This window comes from Ursus maritimus, unplaced genomic scaffold, assembly GCF_017311325.1.
Source record: "Ursus maritimus isolate PB19 unplaced genomic scaffold, ASM1731132v1 scaffold_6, whole genome shotgun sequence".
NCBI classification, from domain to species: Eukaryota; Metazoa; Chordata; class Mammalia; order Carnivora; family Ursidae; genus Ursus; species Ursus maritimus.
The window spans coordinates 18,610,394-18,636,925 of NW_024426774.1; the positions used below are offsets into that span (position 1 = coordinate 18,610,394).

General features: G+C 40.0%; 2 protein-coding genes and 1 long non-coding RNA gene across 3 annotated transcripts in view; 2 read left to right on the forward strand and 1 right to left on the reverse strand.

Moving 5' to 3' along the window:
• The window catches only part of ITSN2 (intersectin 2), a 139,274-nt gene extending 119,244 nt beyond the window's left edge, over positions 1-20,030 (reverse strand). The window contains 1 exon segment of the mRNA XM_040622951.1: positions 19,794-20,030. The gene's annotated coding sequence lies outside the window, so the exon portion shown is untranslated.
• Positions 963-19,895, forward strand: LOC121100993 (translation initiation factor IF-2-like). The gene is made up of 2 exons (XM_040623126.1): positions 963-987; positions 19,009-19,895. Exons 1-2 carry the CDS (start codon positions 963-965, stop codon positions 19,893-19,895), a joined length of 912 nt encoding a protein of 303 aa, XP_040479060.1.
• Positions 19,953-26,532, forward strand: part of LOC103671687 — a 34,202-nt gene continuing 27,622 nt past the window's right edge. The window contains exon 1 of the long non-coding RNA XR_571008.2: positions 19,953-20,066. This is a non-coding gene — a long non-coding RNA (uncharacterized LOC103671687). The remainder of the gene's footprint in view (positions 20,067-26,532) is intronic.

The window sequence follows — 26,532 nt, forward strand, 5'->3', positions numbered from 1 at the left end:
CCACTACTTGGGAGGTAAGTTAAACCAGGGCACATATCACAAAGGAGGAAATATTTGTGTAAGAATGATCTAACATGATCATGATGGCAAAGAAAGTGGGTTCCATGCATCCTCAGAGTGAAAGACATTGTATAGGTGTGTGGATAGGCAATGATACAGAGAAAGGAAAGTCCATGAATCTATGGGAAGAACTGGTTAAAGGAAAGTACACAGCCAGTATCACAGCAGAGCCTTTCCTATTCAAACACGGCGTGATTTGAGAGCCATGTGATTTCAAGAACTCACTTAATTTTAATTGTTAAAAGAGACCTTAAGAAACCCAATAGTTTTAAATTTTGATCCTTGCAGTTCTAGAAATTTCAAAGAGATACAACAGATGTAGAGTAGGGAAGAGGAATGGAGGGTTGGGAGAGGATACCAACTTCAATGAAAGGAGCTCTGTTTTTGTGTTTTATATACTGAGGCTTCTCTATAATATTTGGTTTGATGATTTTTTTAAAGAATTAAACAGCACACTGAATTCCATCCCCTTCATTTTAGAAACAATTAAAGAGAAGCCAAAGAGATTAAGTAACTTGCCAAGAGCACACAATTTAAGGAACAAAGTATGTCATGCTATTGATTTTGAATTTCACTGTGCAAGTCATGGAGAGCCAGTATTTTATTCAAGATAGACACCCAGATTTGGTAGTCTCCAGGGACTGGAAATAGTTGTCATCAAGTCAGTGAGTAACTTCATCCAGGGAAAGCATATATAAGAAACAAGAGAAGAACCTGAAATTTTAAGGGCAGAGGAAGAGAATTCTGACAAAAAATATAAGAACTGAATTGCACTTGAGTATCTTGAGACAGGGATACCAGTTATGAGCGACTGGCATAATCCATACGGTGAGAATATGAACTTGGACAACAGAGAAGAGGAATTTCCGAGCTAGAATGGACAGCATTTTCTGATCAGCTAAATGCTGCTGATGAAAGAACATCAAGGTAAGTTTCTATCTTGGGTGACTGTAGAGTGGTAATATTAACCAAGACAAAAGCTCTAAGAAAGTAGAAATTTGGATATTAGATTTGGGGGGTAAGCAACAAAATGTTCAATTTTCAGTTTACCCAATCTGATGCACCTACAAAGACATCCAGGTAGAAATGTCTACGAGATGGTAAGGATTCTGTCCAGGCTGCAGACCCAGATTTGGTAGCTACCATGGATTGGGAATAGCTGTAAACAGGTCAGTGAATGACATTACCCACAAAAAGCACGTACAGGAAACAGGAGAAGAATGATCAGAACAGAGGTTGAGGAAAAGGAAAAATCAGAATATAGAGTAAAGAGAAGCATTTCAAGGAGATGATGGTCATAACTGTCAAATGTCACAGAAGTCAAGACTAAGCCATTAGTTTTGGCAATCTGTGCAGGGAACTGGCTATAAGTCAAACTGAAGCAGACCCCGCAGTAAATGGGAGTAGAAGTGTAGGTGCCTGAAGAAGTATGCTGTTAAAGGACAGAGGAAGAAAGGGGGGGAAGAGAGATAGGAGGCTTCAGGAAAGAGGCAAGGTTATAAGGCTTTCCTTTTAGATGGGAGAACAGAACTATTTTTAGAGGAAGAGGGAGAGATTTAATTTCCAAAAGGAGAAGGAAAGGAGGTTACCTAATAATGAACGCTAGAGTCCAAAGAAAGTAGACAGCTCCAGAGTATAAAGCTAGAACATGGGGCACACATCTCTGGCTCTGGGAATATAGGACAAAATAGATGGTAAGGCTTAATAAAGACACATACAAGTTTGGAAGCGGAAGGAAAAGGAGTTGAGAAAGTACAGCTTTTCTTTGGGTCCAGACAGTCCAAAGGGCAGGACTGAAAACAAACTCTTGGATCTTCTGGGGTGCCTAAGCACAAATTTCTCTTCTCTTCAAGCAACAAGAGAAGGTCACGTGCAAATATGTTTCCATGAATCAACCAGGTATGTGCATTTCAGCTTGTGTACAAATAGCTATGCCTTACACATAGAAACATTTGTTACATGAATGAATGTGGGAGAAAAACATTCTAGGCAGAGGTAATACACGCAAAAGCAGAGCAAAGAGCGTGGTCTGGGAAAATAAGTGGCAGTTTATTCACATGAAATAGTGAAGAGCTTAACAATGCAAGGAACTATAACAATAGCTGTAAAAATAATTATTATATTAATGCCTAGCTGACAGAAATGTAAATTAGCACAACAACTCTTCTGGACAGGAATCTGGAAATGGACCTATTTATAGCCTGCCTTCTTCCAAAAAGAATTAAAGCTCATGTAAAAATACAAAAACATTAAATTAAAAAGTATATGGGTAAATGAAGGTAAATAAAAATAAGTGATCACTTTCAACTTTTGCATTGTTTGACATTTTTCATAAATAAAAGTTGAAAAAGAAAATTAGCGCATCTGACTTGACCACTGGCTCTCCCTCACTGTTGTCCCCTGCAATCACCATGACAATTCTTTAACTGCTTTCACACCTACCTCATCATCTCCTCTCCACCATTATTCCCAGATATCTTGGTGAAGTCAAGTCATCCACACATAGGATCCTGCCTACATCATGACCTCCAAGTCTTTGACGCCCAGTATTCCAAATGTCTTATCTTCCATCTTATCTTAGCCAGGCACTCCCAGGTCACACCCTAGGCCTTGTTATCAGGACGACTGCACTCCTCTGTAACCTACTTCAAGCCTCCCACCCTCCCTTCACCAGAGCCTGCGCTCAACAGCCCACTCTCTAGTTCCCAGACTCCAGCAATTAACTCTGCCAGGACCTACAAACTATTGGTCTTGGCAACTTTTCACCGTCCCTCATTCTAGCTTATGCCCTAACATCCCCTTCCTTAGGTCCTAATACCCCTCCTTACCCAAAGTGAGTATCGCAGTCCACTATCGTCATTGCATGCATCCTCAAGTTCACTCTCCCCTCTTCCTAAATATACTATGCATCTGGTAAAACCCCACGGCTATTCCATGGTCGCACAAATGAAGGTGCTGACTGGCATTACTTTAAACTCCTGACCACTGACTCCTGCCAGCCTGACAAGTTCATGTTTCCCTAGCCCAACTGCTCCCCCCACCCCACTGCCCACAACCATTTCACACTCCTCTTCTTCACTCTCCCAGACTCAGTAACATGTGTCATAAAAACTTTTCATCCAGCTTGTTGCCTTTTGATTTGAAGGCATCTTTTACTATACCAACTTCTTTATTTTCATACCAAAATTTGTCAATCTTTTCTTTTATGACTACTGAGTATATGAATCAGGTGAATTTATCCAAAAGAGAAAGGAACAAGAAAATAAATTTCAGAATACTACCCATATACTACAAACAATAATTTCAAGTTATAGTAGATAGGTAATATTTGTGATATAAATTTTTAAAAAATACAAAATTCTAGAATATGGATGAAAATATTCAAATTTATATACGCACATGTCAAGGATTAGAAGAAAACCCTTAAGGGAAAGGACCTTATCTTTGCGAAACACCTAAGAGATTTGCAGACTATATGTTTAATATATATTCACCAAATAATAATATTTATCACAGTTTTATTTGTAATAGCAAAAAACTTCAAAAAAACGAAACACCTGAAAATAGGAGTATAGTTAATAAATCATAGTCTATCTACTACAGCCATTAATACTTATGAAAATCATGAAGTAACACAGAAAAAATACCTTCCATGTAGTAAGTGGACAAAATCTATGCTGATTACAATTATGTAAAAATTATATATGTATGTGTGTATGTATAGTGATAGATAAATACTCTGATTAAAAAGCATTAATATGCTGGAGCGCATGGGTGGCACAGTCGGTTATGGGTCTGACTCCTGGCGCGCCTGGGTGGCGCAGTTATTAAGCATCTGCCTTCGGCTCAGGGCATAATCCCAGCGTTCTGGGATCGAGCCCCACATCAGGCTTCTCCGCTAGAAGCCTGCTTCTTCCTCTCCCACTCCCCCTGCTTGTGTTCCCTCTCTCGCTGGCTGTCTCTGTCAAATAAATAAATAAAGTCTTTAAAAAAAAAAAAGGGTCTGACTCCTGGTTTTGGCTCAGGTCATCATCTCAGAGCCCTGGGACTGAGCTCTGCATCCAGCTCTGTGCTCAGCTCCGAGTCTGCTTGAGATTCTCTCTCCCTCTCCCTCTGCCCCTCTTGCTCATGCTCTAAAATAAACTGTTTTTTTTTTTTAAAGAAAGCATTAATATACTAAAAGTAGTTGATGGGTTGAAAGACTGTGAGTGAATTTTCTTATTCTCCAAGTTTTTTTTTGTTGCTATTTTTTTTTAATCCCATATGAACATATACCAAAATGTCAAGCAATTAAAAACAAAATATTACGACTTCAGCAGCGCCTGGGTGGCATAGTCGTTAAGCGTCTGCCTTCGGCTCAGGGAGTGATCCCGGCGTTATGGGATCAAGCCCCACATCAGGCTCCTCCGCTATGAGCCTGCTTCTTCCTCTCCCACTCCCCCTGCTTGTGTTCCCTCTCTCGCTGGCTGTCTCTATCTCTGTCAAATAAATAAATAAAATCTTTAAAAAATATATTATGACTTCAGTAATTCAAAGAAGAGAAGTCTATGGTAAATTTACTTGTCTTTCAAAGACCAATAATGCCTTCTATGGAGTTTTTTTTTTTTCTGACACCAACTGGGTGTCCAACAATTCAATTCAATTCTGACACTAACTACCTAGAATTATGTAGTCCCCACAGGTTAAGGCCTCAGTCCCACAAGACCACCCCCACTTCAGGCACTGGTCACTAGTACTGGGCCATCTTCTGACCAGGTGGCTATAAATCAGAGGTTCCCATGATCCCCTCCTCGGGTTTGATAATTTGCTAGAAAAGCTCACAGAACTCAGAAAAACTATTTATTTATTTACTGTTTTAATATAAAGGATACAATTCAGGAACAGCCAAATGGAAGAGACACACTGGGCAAGGTATGGTGGGCAAGGCATGGAGCTTCCATGCCCTCTCCAGGCATGTCACCCTCCCTGCATCTCAATGCATTCACCAACCTGGTAGCTCTCTGAATCTCACTGTCATAGAGCTTTTATAGAACTCAATCTCTAATGCCCACCTCCTCTTCCTGGAGGTTGGTGGGTGGGAAGGAAAGTATCCTCATTCTGAGGCTATCTAGGGGTACCACTCTAAGCCTCATTAGCACACCTCAGGTGTGATGGGAAGGGGCTTATTATGAATAAAAGACATTCCTATCACTCAGGAAATTGCAAAGGTTTTAGGATATCTGTGCCAGAAACCAGGGACAAAGACCAAATATATTTTTGTATTCCACTACACCATCTTTTAACACAATAGCAAATATGACCCAGAGCCTTCCTCTTGTCTATATTTTAGTCTATTATAAACAATAGTAAGTAACAAGTCTGTTTTACCAAAAAACATTAAACTAAAATTACCAATCTCCTCTCGAACCCTGCCACGCTATATCCAGTGCTAAAAACTACAGAAAAAAAGCACACTCCTTCACACATACCCTACTGCAGAGGCCTAAAGAGACTGGCATCCAAAACCAACGCCACACCTAGAAGGTCCTGTGGGAACAGCTTCCACCTATGACTGGTAGTTTTCAATCTCAACCCAAAAAGAACAAGAGAGTAAAGAAAATGAAACTAGTAGCCAATGGGTACAAAGGCAACCATCCATTTTCCTATTCTATCAGTCCAATTTCAGGTGTTTCGTATTGTTTTTTTTTAAATATCAGTATGTTTCAATTACTGGAAAGTATGCTATCAATGCAGCACAAAGAATACTCTTAAAAAGAACATCCTAATCTACTGAGAAAGCAAATGTAAAAATAATAAATGTAGAATGAGGATTTTAAAAGCAAACTCCAAGTTCTGACGGAGAGACAAAACAACAAATTAGAGATACCCTAATATGGAATTAGTCCCACTAAAACCAACAATGTGTTCAGAAAATATTTATCTCTAACCAAAACAAGATCTCACTTCCCTCAAATACTTCAAAAACACAAATTTACAAATTCTCTTCACCAATCTGAGTTCTTTAATTCTGAGGAGTCATGGACTTAAAAAAAAAATCTGGCAAACCTATAGTTGCTCTTTCTGGAAAAAAACACAAATGTATAATGTACAATTCCAAAGGTTACAGACCTCTAAAGCCAATGTGAAGATTTTCAGAGGGTTCGTGATTTCCATCGCTAAGACTCTTGATTATAAATACACTAATTCCCACTTTTAAAAATGTATACAATATTAGAGTGGGAAAGAATCCTTCCATTATGTATTCCATTCATTCTCAAACTATTCTAACCATGGCCCACCTAAGCAGGACAAGAGACCTAACCTAACCACCTGCTTCCATTTTTCAACAGAAAAATAACTCCATGATGAAGAATTATAAAATGCAACAGCTGCATAACAGCAAAATGGGCAACAAAATTAAATCTAACATTGATTCTATAATTAATTACAGTTAATTCAAGAATAGCAATTGGAACCACATTAAACTCAAGACAATACCAAAGCTTACACTGAAAACATCTACATCTGAGTGTGGGTGTATATTATAGGAATTTTTCAATGCTGCCAAAGTGTTGTATAGCTACTAGGTTTCTTAAAAGAAAAGTAAATTAGAGCCCTCAGTAAGCTCTAGAAATTGGTTAATTTTATTTTATGAACACTAAGTTTCAGTAATCCTTAGTAACTCAGATTATCAGTAAGTAACCCATACTAACACAAAAATCAAAGACTATGGACATGAAGTAACAGTAGCTCCTAAGAAATAAGAAAATAACTTGCATTTTAGTTTCATATTCATCAGGAAAAGTCTGCTGACCTAGCATGTGCCTTGAACCACACTGGAGAAGCAGCAATCTAATCCAAAAATTTTCAGCCATTTTCCCACTGTGATTCTGTATAATAATAGCTCATCACTAGTATAAAATCGAATCTCCTAAATTGGATCCCTCATACATTGCTGGTGGGAATGTAAAATGATTCAGCTGCTTTGGAAAACAATTTGGCAGTTTCTCAAAATGTTAAGCATAGGTTACCATATAATTCAGCATTTCTACCCCTAGATATGAACCCAAGTGTAATGAAAACCTAAACCCACGTCCATGCAAAAATGTGTACACAGATGCTCACAGCAGTATTCTTCTTAATAGCCAAAAAGTGGAAACAACCCAAATGTCCATCCACTGATGAATGGATAAACCAAATGCGATATACCCATACAATAGAATATTTAGCGACAAAAAGGAGTGAATTATTCATATATGCTGTAACAAAGACACACCTTAAAAACATTATGGTTGTGAAAGAAACCAATCACAAAAGACCACATATATTTTATGTTCCCATTTATATGAAATGTCCAGAATAGGCAAATTCATAAAGACAGAAAGTAGATTAGTAGTTGCCTAGGGCTGGGGGCTTGGGAGGAATGGGAATGGCAGCTAATGGATAAGGGGGTTTTTTTTGGGATGATGAAAATGTTCTAAAATTAGGGGTGCCTGGGTGGCTCAGTTGGTTAAGCATCTACCTTTGGCTCAGGTCGTGATCCCAGGGTCCTGGGAGAGAGTCCTGCATCGGGCTCCCTACTTAGCAGGGAGTCTGCTTGTCCCTCTTCCCCTGCCCTTCCCCCCTGCTCCTGCCCCCATCTGTCCCCGCCCCCACCTCTCTCAAATAAATAAATATCTTTTTTAAAAATGTTCTAAAATTAGTCACCTGGGTGGCTCAGATGGTTAAGCATCTGCCTTCAGCTTGGGTCATGATCCCAGCATTCTGGGATGGAGCCCCGCATCAGGCTCCCTGATTAGCCAGGAGGCTGCTTCTCCCTCTCCCTCTACTGCTCCCCCTGCTTGTGTTCCCTCTCTCGATCTCTCTGTCAAATAAGTAAATAAAATCTTTAAAAAAAATAAAGTCTTTAAAATGTTCTAAAATTAGATATTGTTGATGGCCGCACAATTCTGTGAATATAATAAAAACCACAGAATTGTAAACTTTAAAAGGGTGAATTTTATGGTATGAATGATATCTCAACAAAACTGTTACATTAAAAAAAACCTAATCTCCTTCACATGGCATATGAGCTGTTTTAGGGTTTATCCTCTGCCTATCTTTCTAGTGTTGGAATATGTTCCCACTTTTATCTCTGCCCCATTTTATTTCATTCCTCCCTCTCTGTACCTGTGCAACTACCTACCTCCTCAGTGACACTTCCACTTACAAAGCTTCCTTTGCCACATTCCTGTTTGATCTTGTATATATCTCCATAAACTACATACTACCCAGTATTATTAACTTTTATTTCCATGCCAACCACCTCCATGACACTGTGAACTCCTATGAATGTCTCTTCATCTCCATATACCTAGTGTCCAGAAGTCAGCCATGTGACTGGCACTAAAATATCCTTTAAGAAACACAAATGCTTTTTGACTCTCGGAGGTTAGCATTCTTTCAACTGCAATGAGAACAAGAAGGCTAATAACTTGAACTCTCAAACTACATCAACCAACTTGTGTTTAAATCCCAGCATAGTTACTCCTTAGCTTTGTAGACTCCATATGACATGGCTTCAACTTCCTAACCTGTAAGTGTGGATAATTGCACCTAAATGCCAGGTTGTTTTAAGGCTTAGATATAATGTCTGTAAAGCACCTGGCACATAGAAGGTGCTCATAAATGATGACTATTACCACTATTATTTCAATATTATTTTTAACACAACAGTTATCTTGATTTCACTGAATTGGTACAACAAACTAAAGTTGTACCAATTATTGATAAGGACATATTTTTCTCACTTTATTCAATATCTGAGAAAAAGGTTACTATTATTTCTACCGAAAGGCTTAGGGTCCAAATAAACAAAACATATTGAGACTTAAAAGCTTCAAAGAAGATAACTTTTCTATACAAACTTAGTTACTAGTTCTAGTTCTGCAACTTAGCATCTTCAGTTTAAGATGTTTAAATATAAATTATAAGTTTGAACTTTTATAAATGTTAAGTTTAGCCTACAAAGAATCAACCAATAAACTGAGCAGGTATAAAAGCACAGAAATGGTAAACTAATACTGAAGTCGTTACTACTCCAATTATATTGCAGATTAAAGTCAAATCAATTTTAGAAGAACTAGTCAACAACTCTGAACAAGACAATTCACCCACACAAAGGGGAAAAAAAACACCTAAGAATAGCTTGTGACTCAGCCTGCACCGCTGTAAGGGGAAGGTGGGGGGAGCCGGCTATTTGGTCTGTTCTCTTCAGTCTCATATCAGGACTAAATATTGAAACAAAGCTATTTATTTGTCTTGAATAAGAAGTAGAGAGGGAAAGCATTCAGAGAGACGCTTCGCCTTCAAGTAAAATATCACCTCTCTGAAAAAAATAACTTTTTAAGTTCTAAAGCCACTGAAGAAAACCCAAAGGGAAAAATTGAGATTCATCTATACGAATATTTTAAACGTTTGTTGAAAACAAAATTTAAAGGTAAATGGGGAAAAACCAAAACAAATATGATAGTCAATATTTCTAATGTACAGAGAACTATTAAAATAGATAATGAAAACACTAAGACCTCAAATAGTTTTCCAAAGGGGAAATGAAACTGGGTAATAAATTTTAACATTATGAATAATCAAGGAAATGCAAATGACGTTTTGTTTTGTTTCTCCCCGAAAAACTTACTAAAAAAAAAACACAAAAAAACCTTGGCTAATTTGCAACAATGGACAGAGCTAGACTGTATTATGCTACGTGAAATAAGTCAGTCAGAGAAAGACAAATATCATATGATCTCACTCATATGTGGAATTTAAGAAAGAAAACAGATGAACATATGGGAAGGGGGAAAAAAGAGAGAAACAAGCCATAAGTGACTTTTTTTTTTTTTTTTAAAGATTTTATTTATTTATTTGACAGAGAGACAGCCAGCGAGAGAGGGAACACAGCAGGGGGAGTGGGAAAGGAAGAAGCAGGCTCCCAGCGGAGGAGCCCGATGTGGGACTCGATCCCGGAACGCCGGGATCACGCCCTGAGCCGAAGGCAGATGCTTAACAACTGCGCTACCCAGGCGCCCCGTGACTTTTTTTTTTTTTTTAACATTTTATTTATCTGAGAGAGAGAGAGAGAGCATGAGAGGGAGGCGGACAGGCAGAGGAAGAGGGAGAAGCAGACTCCCTGCCAAGCAGGGAGCCCAAGGCAGGATTACATCCCACAACTGGGAGATCACAACCAGAGTCAAAGGCAGACGCTCAATGAGACACTCAACGAAATGCTCAATGACTGAGCCACCCAGGGATCCCGCCATGAGAGAACATACTGAGGGCTGATGGAGGGAGGAGGGTGGGGGATGGACTAGATCCGTGATAGGTATTAAGGAGGGCACTTGTTGTGGTGAGCACTGGGTGTTTCATGTAAGTGATGAAGCACTGAATCTTACTCCTGAAACCAATATAGACTGTATGTTAGCTAAAATTTAAACAGCAACAACAACTAATACTCAGGGCTAGCAAAGGTGAGGGGAGTGAGTGCTGCAGACATAACTCATGGGAATGCAAACTGGTATTGCTCTTCAGAAAACAGTCTGAGAATATACAGCAAGAACTCTACCAATGTTCAGCTACAATAAGCCAACAATTTCACTTCTGGGAAACTGTCATAGAAAATCATGATAAATGAAAGAAACGTGAAGATATTCCCTGCAATTAGTGTTATTATATAAAGAAAAAACTGGAAGTAACATGAATGTCCAACAATGGGGAATACACTGAACCAAGTATCATGCTGCTACTTAAACCAAATATCAAATTCATAATGATATCTAAATTACATCTCAATAAATCTACTTTTAAAAACACAAGTTCAGGGGCGCCTGGGTGGCACAGCGGTTAAGCGTCTGCCTTCGGCTCAGGGCGTGATCCCGGCATTATGGGATCAAGCCCCACATCAGGCTCCTCCGCTAGGAGCCTGCTTCTTCCTCTCCCACTTCCCCTGCTTGTGTTCCCTCTCTCGCTGGCTGTCTCTATCTCTGTCAAATAAATAAATAAAATCTTTAAAAAAAAAAAAAAACCACAAGTTTGGCTAAACCATGTAATAACATGGAAACTGGTTATGTTTTTATAATTTATGATATAAATGTGTATCATTATGAAAATAATAATAGCAGCTAACAATCCCTGAATATGTAGCAAATTCCACTTAGGTCTTTACATGTTATGACTGACATCATCATTATAACAGAGCCATCTTAGAAGGGTCTGACGCTCAGGGCCAGTCATCAACTGCAGGGTTGGCCCGAGATAAATTACACTCTAAAGAAGGTCTCATTGTAAACAATTTCATAGGTCCCTTGGGAATGTTAAAAAAATTTAGAAACTGAACTTTGTTTCAGAAAGAAAGGTACAGTGCCTCAGACATGATCCCCTCCCTCCAGGCATAGCCCAGGGCAGAAGCCCCAGCTAACCTTACCAAAAGACAGGCCTGATTATTATTGTTACATTTATAAAGATTTATTATGAGGTGACCACACTAAACATACATTATCTCTTCATCCTTCTGACAACTCTAAGGTTAAGTATTATTAATGAAATCTCCACTTTTTAAGGAAGGGCAAACCAAAGCTTAGTGAGACTGGTACACTCACAAAGCTAATAAAAATTAGAACAGAAATGTAAAGAAAAAGGAACTGAGATCTCATCCAATGTACCAACAGCCAGGGAGAAGTGCGACTAGAACCCGAGTCTGTAGAGAAAACAGCTTCACAGCTGTTCTCTCCCCTAAGGCTCTGACTTCTGGCAGAGGCAACCAGCGGGCCTACCCCACCAGTTCACCAAACTTCCCAGGGCATTTCAAAACCTTACCAGGATTATATCAGGACCCTCCAACTTCCCCCATTACACTGGAAAAAAGGGGGAAGTCAGAAGAGAAACTGAGCTAGAAGGAAGAGATGTAGAAGGAAGATTCCAAATTCTGAACACCAGAAGAGGTATACTGGGCTGAAAGAGGGATTTTTTTTCCTCAGGCTTTCCCAGAGGCAAGGTTAATAATCCTCAAAGTCACTCTAGGTAACTTGCTATTCCCAGAATGAGAAATTTCCAAGTCTGTTTTCATTCAATTTGTCTCTTGGCCCCTCCTTTCCCCCCCTTCCTCACTAGCCTTCTAAGCCCAGCTCCATTGTTACTGCCTCCGTGTAAGTTTCTCTATTTTATATACTTGGAAGGCAGATTCCCTTCTTGGTATCACCAACATCATCATGAGTACCTTTAATTCAAATTGACAAATATTTACCAAGTCATCAGAGGTGTAACACCTGGATAAGATGTCTAAGAGCAGGGAATACAGAAGAGGAATAAAGCCAAAACTCAGAATTCCATATGGGTGCTATAGGTATAAAGGACAGAAGACAGGCACCTAACTTTCGCCTTAGAGAACTAGAAAGTGGTCAGATGAGCAATCCCAGAAGAAATGACTCCTCAACTGAGTAATGAAGAACTAATCAATAAGTACAACCCAGTAGGCTAGAAAAAGAGATTTTTAGGACTTGGGAACAGAAATAGGCAAAGACAGGGGCGCCTGGGTGGCACAGCGGTTAAGCATCTGCCTTTGGCTCAGGGTGTGATCCCGGTGTTATGGGATCGAGCCCCACATCAGGCTCCTCTGCTATGAGCCTGCTTCTTCCTCTCCCACTCCCCCTGCTTGTGTTCCCTCTCTCGCTGGCTGTCTCTATCTCTGTCAAATAAATAAATAAATTCTTTAAAAAAAAAGAAAAGAAAAGAAAAGAAAAGAAATAGGCAAAGACACAGAGGAGAAAGCTGTTTGAGAATTAAAAGACAATGTCAGAGGACTTTGTAAATGGGGCTAATAATAGCACCTACCCCATAGGAATGTTGTAAAAATTAACTGAGGGAATAAATGTAACGAATTAGAATAGTGCTGCATATGGGAAGTACTATATAAATTCTAGCTATTATCATTGATAAAAATCTAAAAACAAAACTAAGAAACGAACTTGGGAAAAATTATACCTATATGGCAAAGAGTTACGACTCTTAAAATATAAAGAATCCTTAAAAATAACTAAGAGATGAAAACGCCAAAGTGAGAAAGAGCAGAGATAAATATTTCTCAGAGAAAAAAAAATCTTTGAAAGTATAACTTCAATAATAAAGAAAAACAAGGTGGTCTTTTATCAAATTAGCAGATAAAAAAAAGCCGATGTTTCTGAGGATGTGGGAAATAGGACTGGTCTCATTGGTAGGAGAACACTTTGGTACCGACAAGTTTTTCTAGAAGACAACTTGGCAATAAGTTTACACTCGTAGATGTGTACACAGATACAGTTACAAAGATGTTAACTGTGGCACAATTTAAAATTTAAAAAATCATTACAAAATACTTTAATGGTACAGAACCAATACGAGCCCAGGATGCAGAGCCAGACTAAGTTCACATCCTCTGTCTACCACTTATTAGCTATGGGATCTTGGGAAAATTACTAAACCTGTCCTTGTTCAATCTTCTCAACTGTAAAATAAATAATAATAGAGCAGTTCTTATGGAAAGGATGAAAACTAAACAAGTAAAAATACGTAAAGTGTCTCAAAAGTAACTAGAATACAGTGAATGCTCAGTATATATTAGACATCATGAACATTCTGTGGTAGCAAGGCAATATAATTTAGCCAATAAAATTACGCTGTAGATAAATATACAATAAAATAGAACCATGTTTTTGATAAATGCTAGTAAGCTAAAAAAAGCAGGTTACATAGAAGAATATATAATTCCATTTTTTTGCAAAGAAAAATTTCTAGAAGGAGATCTACCAAAATATTAATACTGACCATTTCTCTGGGTAACATGATTATTAGTGACTATTATTTTCTTCTTTCAATTTCCCTATTGCTTTCCAATTTTCCAAAACAACAAATATTATTCATAAAAATGGTATAAACAAAAAGCCTACAGGACTTAAAAACAAACACAATATATCACTTTTAGGAAAAATAAAATTAAGGTATCTATTCTAAACCACTTGACAAATCTCTGCTCTAGACTCCTGCTGTGCCTGGGGTCTGTTGTTCTGGCTGAAATTACTAGAAAAGAGAAATATTCAGAGGTGTGCTGGGTGCAAGCACAATAGTAATATTTGAAATGATGAACATTTATGTTAAATACAAAGATGTGAAATACTAAGTTTACTCATAAAACGCACAGAATAATCTTTTCCCAAATCCTGAATTCCTTAATAATAACTTCAAATAAGGCAAATTTACTTCTCTCAATTACCCCCCACCCAACTACCCACACATTTCCTACCCCCATTTCCTACCTTACTTTTCTCCATAGCCCTACCAAACTCTTAACTTCTAAACATTTCATTGTCTCTCCTTCTTCCTCTTGAATGTAAGCAGCACAAGGGCAGGAATTTTTGTGGATTTTGTTTACTGCTTATATGCTCATTGCTTGGACCAGTTCCTGGAATGAAGGCAGTATTTGTTTTAAGAATTAATTTGGTACCATGATTTATGAGTAACTTCTGTTGGATTTAATTCTTTAAAGATGAAAAATGGTTGTTGATAATAAAGAAAAAGTTAAAGCAGATGAAAGAAAACGGGGGGAGACTTTTTTTTATTTCCCCATCGAAGCCCCTAGAAAGACAAAGATGAGGTAAAGTCAATCTCATGAGGAAAGCAATAGCAAAGATTATTTAAGAGGGAGCTGCAGCACGTACCTTTTCAAGATGAGATTACCACCATGCTACAAAGACTATAAAACCCAGGTACTAGAGAGCAACGTTCAGAAAAAGTTTTGGGTTATCTGTATATAGTCTAAATGGCTCTTGACATCTCAATCATACAAATGACTCAGCTCTCTGGACCCAGTGGAAACCTGGATCCTGAAGGAGCCAAAAACTCCAAGTCAGAACCATAGAATGAGGACCAGACACCAAAGAAAGAAGTGGACAGGGAAAGCCTTCCAATATGGGATGTCTCTGCAGCAAGACAAAATCAATTTATAAGCTGGAACTTCACTGGAACTTTGGCAGAGGGAAAGCCTAAGATGCCCCTAATGAAGAGAAGGTAAATGGAAATTAAACCATAGCTTCTGTTTTTCTACATTTAGGTTTCCAAGACTTACCACAATGTTAGAAAGTGCTACACGTGCATCTCAGTTCACATCATTCTCCGCAAATTTTCGTTAATCTTGAAGTTCTCACTTATACTCACCAAAATGTATTTCATGCTCACTAAAAAGTAATCATCAAATGCTACGTACGCTGTGAAATTTATTAACCTGACCTACTTAATTCTTATATTTAAGCACTCATTCTTAAGTGTGTAGGAGGAGCAGTAGGGTGATGAAAAGTGTCCAAATACCTATGCCAATGGATTTAAGCAAAAAGAAAATGATAAAGCCTTAGTTATCAGTATCCTTCTAACTGTCAGAGTAAACCCTGCTGGGGTTTATCAACATGGACTCTATAGTTTCACATGGCCCACCATTCTTGACCATTCTTTTCCCTGTCCACCTCATACCAATCACGTGCCCTTCATACTAAAAAGTCCAAGTTATTTAAGCACCTGGATTCAGAGACCTGGAAGTGATAATCCAAAGCAATAGCTCCTTTTGCAGATATTTTCTTCCTGTAGGCTATGTTTTCTACCCCCCCCCCAAATTAAGGGGACTAAAAAGACAGATTCTTTATGGGGATATGGGATTGTGGATCAGTTTTTCTATTTTCCAGACCTCTTATATGGATTGTTTTGATGATAAGATTAAAAATTAAGGGGCAAAAAAGTGAAATTTTTTCCAGTCACTAGGGAAAAAGACCCCCCCCCCAAAAAAGCATTAAGCTGGTTTGAAATTTCTCACTGAAGCTAGTTGGGATAATGGTAACATTTATTGAGCACTCATACTAAGCAGAAGTCACTGCGCTAAGAACTTTATATCACATATCACAACAACACTATGAAATAGATACATTTTATAGATGAGAAACAGAAGCTCAGAGAATTAAAATTAGTTGCTCAAGGTCACACAACTATTTAGTGTTGGAGTTAGGAGCAGGAGGTTTAACTTGAAAGCCTGTATCTTATCTACTATGATTACAATGAAAATAAGTGCAATTTTTATTAACCACACATACGTTTTCTAAAATGAATATGCATTAGCGAAGAAAATAATCTACAAAATATAAAACAGTTGCTTAAATGAGACAAGTTAAATGTCTACTGTCTGGTAATAGATCCCAAATGTCTCCCATAACCAGGGCTGAATAGCTTCACAAGTAACTAAATCATTCAGCATCCTGATAGAGCTGTGAGATGATTTTTTAAGTGAATCTCTCAAAATAATACATTTGCAAATGAAATACACTGCCCTCTTAGAGTTGTATAAATACCTTATTTCTTGATGTATTCACTGCCCTACTTCTGCTCAGCTTCCTCCTCTCCTCCCCCACTTCCTCTCTGCCTTAAGATCCTTTAAGACCAGTTCAGTTCCTCCTTCTCAAAGAATACCTACAAATATACAGTGTACCCAGCAGGACTCTAAATCAGTGGCTGTCCTCTGTCATCAGTTGCCGTGCTCTGTAGTTACAGAAGGGTACAAAGTAAAAAATGAACTCAAGAAAAAAAAACAGCAATTCTGATGCACCTTCATTTTCTACCCAACAGGACTCTAACATCAGTGGCTGTCCTCTGTCATCAGTTGCTGTGCTCTGTAGTTACAGAAGGGTACAAGTAAAAAATGAACTCAAGAAAAAAAACAGCATTTTTGATGCACCTTCATCTCCAGATCTATTCATTTACAGAATTTATTCTAAACATTATTTCTCTACTTCACAGTTGGAATCCTGCCTTTAACAATTAGTACACCAAAAAAGTCTGCCTTTTCTTAGTCTTCCTTCAAAAATAGTTATTCCACAAAAAAATTTTCCATAAATAAGGTATTGAAAAGATTAGAATTCAAAAAGAAGAAGAAGAAAAGAAAGAGAAGCAAATGCACGGATAGAAATAAGTATACCACATTTTTAGTAATATAAGTTTTAGTGATATGATTTAGCAATACAATTAGTTTATTCTGAATCATTTCTGGAACTTGTTCATAAAATGCTTTACAAGTAAATATAGTATATAAAAGTGCTAGTTACTTATCAGTGGACTAACATGTATTTTCATTCATTTACTTATACAATAAATATTTACTGAATGCCCAAATAACCTTTTTTTTTTTTTTTTTAATTTCTGAACCAAGAGGAATGATAAAGGCACAGGTTCTAAAGTTAGAAGGACCTTGGTTTGAAGGCTGGCTCTTGTACTTATGAGCTCAGAGACCGAGAGTAGACCATTAACCTCCAGGTTAGCATTTCACTCATCTATTTGATAGAAGAAAAAGAACTACTCTTATGGTCTTTGTGAGGTTTAACTGATTATACAAAACAGCACACGGCCTAGCATGTATCAAGTGCTCGATAAATTATAACCGCAGCAAATATATGTTAATATTGAGGAAAGTAGTTGAAGGAGATGGCCAATAAATGTTCTTTTTGTCTTACTAGAAAGGTGGGAATTTGTGAAACTCTGTATTAAAGATACATTAAAAATAAAAATCTTAAGGTTATGGGGAAAAAATTCCACTTAATAAAAAAGAGATGTGTTAGGTATGTAGGGTGAAATGACTAAAAAATAAAGATAAGAATAAGAGATGGATAAAGAAAATCCTGACAGCTCCTAAGTATAAGTGATGGGCATAGAGAGGTTCGTTAAACTATTCTCTTTTTTGCAAAAATACAAATTTTTTATGACTATAATTGCAATCCCAGAACATGCCTAACACATTTCCTCATATTCAGAAGAGACTGGGATTTTAGCCTTGAGATCTGTTGAACTAACAATAGTACTTTCGTGCTCAATAATTCAGTACAGGTCAAGTTTTTTCAGACAATTCTACCTTTCATTATAAATGTGAGCAGAGGGAATAAATTCATTAGAGCATTACAAAATACAAGCTTTTCTGCTGCTCATTAATATTACATTAAAATAGCAGCAATGCACATTTTTCCATGTCCTTGAAAAATATGAAATTGTTTTTAAATTAAGCTTTTAAAAACAACTTCCACCTTCTATACTTTTGAAATTACAAGAGATATATGTCAATCATATCTCAATAAAGCTGGAGGAGTGGGAACGAGGAATTACTAGAGAATGTTAGGCCCAGCCAAAGAAACCCAAAGGTATGCACATCAGAGTCATTATTACCTTTAAAGTTTGAGGGACATTATTAATTTATGTAAAGATTTCCAGATTGCGTTTAGCTTTTATCACTAACAATACAGCAAACAAGTACAGGGAAAGAAGCAATTAATTTTCTTAACAGGCTTAAGGAGCTTAACCTACAGAGTCTATGCCACCTAAATTAAGCTGACTAAAACAACACAAAATTTCAAGTCACACCTCGCCTATCTCTGGATAAGCAAGTAAACACTAGTAAAAAACAAACTACAGCATTTAATAAAGCTATCATTTTGTGTTAACCTTAATTCCTAAAATAAACTGGTTGGCTCTATCAAACATATTCCTAATTCATAATTAATTCAAGTCTCAAATGAAGCATACTTGCCATCGGCAATCATTCAACGACAAACCACACGATTAATCACCCAAATACTGCATCTTTTTACAGAATGCAAACCCATCTGCAGTTTCGGCCTCTGTTTACCCATTCACTACGTACATGCAGGAGTCTTTTTAAAAAAATAAATAATAACAAGCAGTAAACTTTACTCTGGCCTGAGAGATTACATCTCTCCGTGCTTCCTGTATACCCTGGAAGTCAATAAAGCTAAAGTCAAACGGTAACATTTCCCAACTTTGGTTTAATGCGAGCCGTGGACGCGGAGCATCCGCCCACGGGCCGCTCGTGACTCCGGCTACTTTGACGCACCGGGATGCGGCTCACCTGACATTCCGCACCAGCCATTACCAAGGAAAGCCAACTCGGCGAAAAAAAAAATGGTCCCCGAGGAAGCGTGAGGGTGCCCCTAAGGGCCTTCTTCTGCCCGCACCTCAAAAACGAGGGGCCACGCCGCCCGCCGCCCTCAGAGGCGTCCGCACCTGCCAGGAGAGGCCGGGGGCTGGGGGCCGGGACTCGGCCGCACGGGAAGGGGCGGCCCGGCTCCGGCCCCTCGGCGTCCGCTCCGGCCCCGCCGCGGGGGCAGGAACCGGGGCCGGAGGTTTCCGCCGGGCGCCGCCAAGCCCGCCAGGGGCCTAGCTCCGGCTCCCGAGGGCCCGTCCGCGGCGGCCGGGGCGCGCAGCCACCTCCCAGCCCGGCCCGCCGAGCCTCCCCGCGGCGAGCGCGGCGGCGCCCGCACCTGCCCCGCGCCCTACCGCAGCCCCTGCCAGCCGCTGCACCCACCTGGCGCCCCCGCCGCGCCTCCCGCACGTCACAGCGCGACCCCGCGCCCCTTGGTACCGGCAGCGCAGCCGCGGGCGAACGCCGGGAGACCCTGCTCGGCCGTCGCCGCCCGGTTCGTCGCCAGGCCGCCGACAGCGAACCTGTTGCGCAGCCTGTCACGGCCGCTCGGGCTGCGCGGCGCCGCCTCAGCCCCACAACAACATGGCGGCCGCGGCCTCCGCAGGAAGCCGGGGGGCGGGGAGGTAGGCGACGGGCCGGGCAGCTGACGGCCCGCCCGCCCGCCCGCGGCCGGCACCAACTCCCCCACCCTCGGGAACTCGAGGTTGGCCCGGGCGCGGCTCCTCACCCCCCAGAGTCCCGGGGCACCGGACCCCGCGGGCCTGGTGCCAGTGCTTCTCTCTCCCCTCGGGGAGGCCCTGAAGCCCCGGGCCCGGCAGCCCTTTCCTGAAGCAGCGACGGCCCACCTGGCTCCTCCTCCCCGAGGTGACATGTTGAGGTTGGGTGGTGCGTTTCCTGCCACTGCAGAACCCCCACGGTTTCGGGGAAGGCCTAGCCGTGTCGGACACATGCCTGTTGCACCCCATATGGGGCTCTCTCCGGAACCTTCGCTCTCTCTAAGGTTAGTTCGCTGATGTGAGAGCTGGGATTCTCCTGGAAAGGGGATCTGAGGCAGGGAAAGGAGGTCATTCTCGCTCTTGCTTATGGGTGTGGTACAGTCTCCAGAAGGACTAACCATACCCAAAGGTCATCCATTCGGCGTTCCTCACTCTCCTCTATACCACATAAAAAAAGTCCAGCAAGGTAGGGACCTCCCCACCCACCTCCACTTGGGAAAGCAACTTCCCCGTAAACTCTCCTGAGCAATAAGATGTTCAGCTCTCCCCAAATTCCACCAGGTGGTCTGCAGAAGCTGAACATTCTTCCCTAGGCTATAGCCACCTGACAAGTGAAGATCAGAGTATCTCTTTTTTTCTCAACACTTCGAGCTCCTGGTCTCCGCACAGAACACCAGACTTAACGCAAGTTACCACCATATACCCTTGCCCTTAACACAGCACTCCTAGAGATACGGTTTCTGTTAGTTGGGGTTGGAGGCAGAGTCATGGTTTCTGTGGGTGTAACAAAATGGGGTTACAAGACCCAATATTTCTGTTGGCTTTTAGAGGCAGAGTGGGGGCTAGTCCCAAGTACAAAACTCCTATCCCCCTGACTTACGTTGGTAAGGGAGGAATCTGTGCAGATCAAATGATCCTGTGGCTTCCTTACTGACCTGTTAGGGCAGGAGAAGGTAGCAAGGCTGGCTCTAGAGGATTGGATCCAAACCTTAGACCCATCTGAACTGGCCAACCAACTCATGTGAGGAACTTAGCAAACATCAATGATGATAAACAGGCTTTTCCCGCTCTCACCCTCAGTGTTTTTCCTAACTCTTCGATTAGGACCTGACCAAGACCTGGCAGACAGGTCCTGTGCTTCAGTGACACAGTGAGGCCGGACTCCTTTGTGTTAGTCTAGGAAGTCCCTTATCTACTGGGGTTAATCTGACCCTTATCTCCTGGGGACCAATCAATCTGCAAACAAACCACCCTAGCTAAGAACAACACTCTTGACCACGTGGTCTCATTCCCATGGTAGACATCACCAATTAATTGTGGTACTTCCTTTCAGAGCCCATATTCAAGAGTCTAAGCCTCTGAATCCTTCTCAGCATAATGCTCCAGAGACTTGGTCGAGGGCAAAACCTGTCTTTTTATTCCTGATAGGCAGATGGCTAGTCTCCATTTCCCTCCCACCATTTTGTCAGTGTCATTGGTTTCTGGGTTCTGGACCTGATGAAATTCACCCGGAGTCCTTTTTCTTTCTGAAGGAGGTGCCAAATCCATGGCAGGACAAAAATTACATTTATTAAAAGGAATATCTATAAACAGAAAAAGAAAAAACATTTTAAACATTTCCCTAAAATAAACCAAAAATGTAGCAACCTCTCATGGAAATTGGAGTCCTGTATATAACTGGGAGCCTATAGTATCCTAGCTGCCAAAACATTATATCTCAGGTTTCCATAAGGAACTTTGAGGCCAGTTTGTCCACCCTATCCTTCTCATTCAGTATTTATGACTTACATAGATGATACAAACACCATCCTACTTCTTTGATGTCCTCTTCTATTCACAGAGCATATCTTGGAACTGTATCTGTAATTTCTCTCCTTGGTATTTCCCAAATCCCACCACCTCTTGTTTACCTCAAACCAACTGGTGATCAGATACTTGAAGGAACTAAGTCATAGTTCCTTCTAAGACATAAAGACATACTTGTCAAGTCTAAAGAAGATTAGGAGTTCTTGTAGGGTGAGAAGTCATAGAGGTCAGGGAAGGGACTAGATATATTACATTTTTCTTCCCCAAGTTCTTCCATAATTTAGGATAGATTCTTAGGCCTATTCCTAGTAACCTAGCTTTTCCTGGGGGGGCATTTAATCTCAATCTGTTTTCCTTACCTGCACTGACTCTCCCCACCCCAACCATATATATGTTATGTTATATCAATTTCTCTTTCTGTTAGTTTTCAAGGATTCCATCCTTAATCCCATTCCCACCCAGTCTACCCTGAAAACAAACCCACAGTGGTGGGAAGAGGCTAGAATAGAGAAGAGAAGCAATTCCAGGCTCTAAACATTCCATCAGATAAATATATTATCTATCCTATAGAACAGGAAGGCTATGAGAAACTGGAGCTCATCTGTAATGCCTCTACTACTAATAAATCTCCGAGACAATGTGATAAATAATTTAGAACTTCTTTTATTGTTTCTTGTTGTGCAGGTTTGTGGCTACAAGTCCTCTTAGTTTTATCTGAAAATGTGATTTTATTTTCATACTTGAATTACATATCCCCTGAATATAGAATTCTGGATTGACAGAGTTTTTTTTCTTTTGGCATTTTAAAGATGTTGTCCCATTGTGTTCTGGCCTTCATGGTTTCCACTGAAAGTCAGAGGTTGACCAGATCATTTTCTCCTCTAGGTAATATGCCATTTTCTCTTGCTACTTTCAAGATTTGCTCTTTATCCTTGGCCTTCAATAATTTGACCCTGATGTGTACCAGTGTGTACTTTTTTGGTGTTTATTCTGTGTGGCGTTTATCCACAATCTTGTATCTGCAAATTTCTGTCTTTCATCAAATTAAGAAAAATCTTAGACATTATTTCTTCAAATACTTTTTTCTGCCCCATTCTTTCTCTTATCTTCTTCTGGCATTCCAGTTACATGTATATTTGATTGTTTGATATCATCTGGGGTTCATATAGATGTAGCAGTGTTGAACCACCATTGAACACCAGAAGAACCTGGCTCTACCGTTCTGATCCTCAGGGCATCTGAAGATAAGAGTAGTGAGCAGTGGAAATCTAAAGCTGTACTCCTTTTACCTTCTATCTTTGGTAGGAGTTAAAATGCCTCTATTGCTAGCAACTGTGCTTTTTACCAGGGAGTCTCTTTTATTCTGTGGTAAAAAAAAAACCAATAAAACCTAACAATATCTCTATACCACTCCTGAGTGCGCGCGCTCACACACAGAGTCAGAATTATTCTATTCCTTCTGAGAAATAGATGGAAAGTGAGGTTTGTCCTTTTTTAGTTTCTTTTTTTCTTTCAAAACTCACACAGAAGAATAGATGTGCTGACAGTCATCCTTTGTTCATAAAGAACTAAAGTCAAAGTCAATCTGGGAAACCAAGCTGAGAGTGCCCTAGTATTTGACCAGAAGAGCAAATGAAAAGCAGGTCAGGGATAGGGGAAGTCAGGGTCCAGGAAAAGGCCTAGGGCTTCATCTGGTATGTATTTGCTGATTCATTAATTAGATATTTGTTTTCACTCAGCAAATAGTTATTAAGAACCTATTACATTTTAGCTACTGGAAACAAGCAGTTAGCAAGGAGTTAGCACTAGTGGAAGCCGCTGAGACCCAGTTCAGAGGTGTGGTTAATGGGCCTAATTAGTTCCTTCACCCTGTCACCACTTGGTAACCTCCTGCATCTTATTTTGGAAACCTGGCACAGATGAGAAACAGAGAAGAAATGGAAATAGCAGTGATTTAAGGGGAAGCAGGAGAGAACGATAATTCCCAAGCACGCCAGAGGGAGTGTTCTCATTATTGGGCCGCTTGTGTCATGCAAAACTTGAGGCTCTGGCTTAAGGCCTGATGGTACTGGAAGAGGCAGTACCAGGCATATTAGAGGGGAAGTTAGCCCAGACTTGGCTCTGGGCCAGCACGGCAGGGTGGAACCAAAGGCCGGACTGGGGCAAGGCCCTAGAGCTCTGGACAGGACGTGTCCATTCATGACTGAAGCACCAGGGGCTTCCAGTCTGGCAGGTGTAGCTCAGCAAAAGGGAATCCAGCCTGTGTTCAGGAGTCAGACATGCTTCCTGTCTGGCATATTTGCCCAGCTGTCCAGTTCATTGCTGCCATCTCCAGCACAAACTTGGAGTGATTCCAGTTCCCTTTTTTGTAATAACCTAACTAATATTTATGTGGCATTTTGCACTTGACAGAGCAATTTTGTTATTTCATTTATAATCCTCACAACAATGCTGGGAAGCAGGGTAAAGATCTGTTTGTGATCGTCTAACCTTGGTTGGTATGAAAGGAAAGAGGTAAAATCAGGCCTCAGTCTGGTGTGGATAGCTTTCCCATGCCTGGTTGTTGTGATTTTCTTTTTCCCCTTTAAATAGGGAAACAGGCTATGCTATTCTGGGTTCAGATAGCAACAATGTTTTAGTTTAAAATACACAATGGATCAGATCATTTTGTACTGCTTGGCCCGGTTTATTTCTAGAATTATTATTTTCTTCTTCCTAAGGAAGATAATATGTTAAACCAATGAAATAGAAGAGAGATAACTGGCCCCCACCCCCACTCTCAGGAGAGAGAGATGGAGTTGCTATATTTGCCAGAACACTAGAGGAGGAAGACCCCAGGCAAATGGGAGGCCACATTTTGCTTGTTTAGGTGATACGCTTAAAACTTGCTCTGTTTTGATTTCCCTCAAGAACAAGATGAACATCTAAAAATTAGAGCAATGAAATCACTTCCCAAGATGGGGTTAGCAACCTCAGCGTGGTTGCCATCCTCATCCACCCTAGGGAAGAATGACCAGACCAGGAGAATTCTCCACCTGGGGACTCAAATGGAAATTAGGATTGGGTGCTTGGTGCTATTTGCCATTTTTCTTTCTTTCTTCCTTTCTTTCTTTCTTTCTTTCTTTCTTTCTTTCTTTCTTTCTTTCTTCTTTTCTTTCCTTTTGTGTTGCATGTATCCAATAAATAGGCCTTTTTCTTTTTTCAAGTACCTATGGTTTAAAAGTGTTTAATTCAGGGATGCCTGGGTGGCTCAGTCGGTTGGACGTCTGCCTTCAGCTCAAGTCATGATCCCAGGGTCCTGGGATCTAGTCCCACATCTGGCTTCTTGCTCAGCAGGGAGCCTGCTTCTCCCTCTACCTGCCACTCCCTGTGGTTGTTCTCTCTCTCTTTCTCGAAAATACATAAATGAAAAAAAAATTGTTAAGTGTTTAATTCAGTAGAACCACATGGGAGGGCAAGAAAGAACAAAATAGGCTTGCCTGCAAATTAATTGAACCTTAGAAGCCATTCTTCAACAGGTGGATGTTTGTGCCTTTTTTAATAAATGAATAAGTTTGAGTGTCAAAAAAAGTACAGCATTTGAACAAAGCCATTCAGCCATAAATACTGAGAATTTTTAACAATCACCACCAACATTGTTTGCAGTGTGCAGACACATATACATACACATATATACATACACTTATATACATATACATATAGTTTCTAATGAAAAATAACAGTGCATGGCAGGTATTATAAGCCTCTCTTCACAGGTGAAGAAACTGTAGTTGAGATAAATTGGACCATTTTTCCAAAATCATATTTAGGAAGTGGAAGAGCTAGAATTTGAATCCTTATTTTTATGACTATCAAGACGACGCTCTTTCTACCCTACTTCTTCTCCCTATTATACAGCCTCAGTAATTTCTCTATCTTTTTATTAAACATGCATGAGTAAGAACTTCCAAAATAATTTATCTTGGAAGAACAGTTCCCCAAAATATGAAGAAGCAAATAGTAGGTCAGGTTGTACTCTGCAGTCAGACACCCGTGTGACGCTCCCAGAGCTTGAGTCCTTCCACTGAGGTCACGACTTCGTGTCCCCATGCACTCCTGTTCTCTGTGCTGGTCGTGGATTTCCAGGATGTGACTTATATGGTCTTATTCCTTATTTTCCTTTAAGAGTCTCTCATGTAACTAACATAACTCTTTAGAATAAAGAGAATCTACGTGATCATTTGAAGAGGGGTAGCCTTGAAGATGTATGCTCAGTCTGGCCAGCGTGAACCATAATAACTAATTAAATGAACATCTTGCCATTCGTGACCACCCACATTGATCCAAGGTAATTCGGTAAGGTCGGATTACTCAAGATACTTAGAAAAGCTTCATTACATTCCGAATAGGCAATTGAAGGAAAATAAAATCTTAATGTCTGTGTCTGATTTTCAATTCTGTGAAATGATTTGATCTGACTACAGAACATTTTTTTTCTTCTTTATTGAGGTATAATTTGCAGATGGTAAGGTACACACATCATAAATTTGCCAGGCTCCTAGATTTTATGTACGTGAAATACAGTATGTATCTATCTGTGTCTGGCTTCTTTTGCCCAATGTGTAGACAGTCCATTTTGAAGCAACAGATTTTTTGCCCTACTTTGAAATTCTTCCTACAATTTACTCATCCATAGGATGAGAAATTTAAAAAGATTTCAGAGTATGTCATCTTTAAAAGGTTGCCTATTATCTTATTTTCATCAAGAAGTAATTAATGAAAATCTTTGTGTAAAAGTTATGCATCCATTTATCTGTCCATAGTATTTTGTTCTAAAAAATAATTTCAAGTTCTTTCTGTTACTACACTAAGAATCTTCGATTCTGTGTTCTGGAAAATGCCAGCATTGTTTTGGTATATAAGAAAGTTGTTGACCACCGTCCCCAAATCCAGCCATGTTTTTAT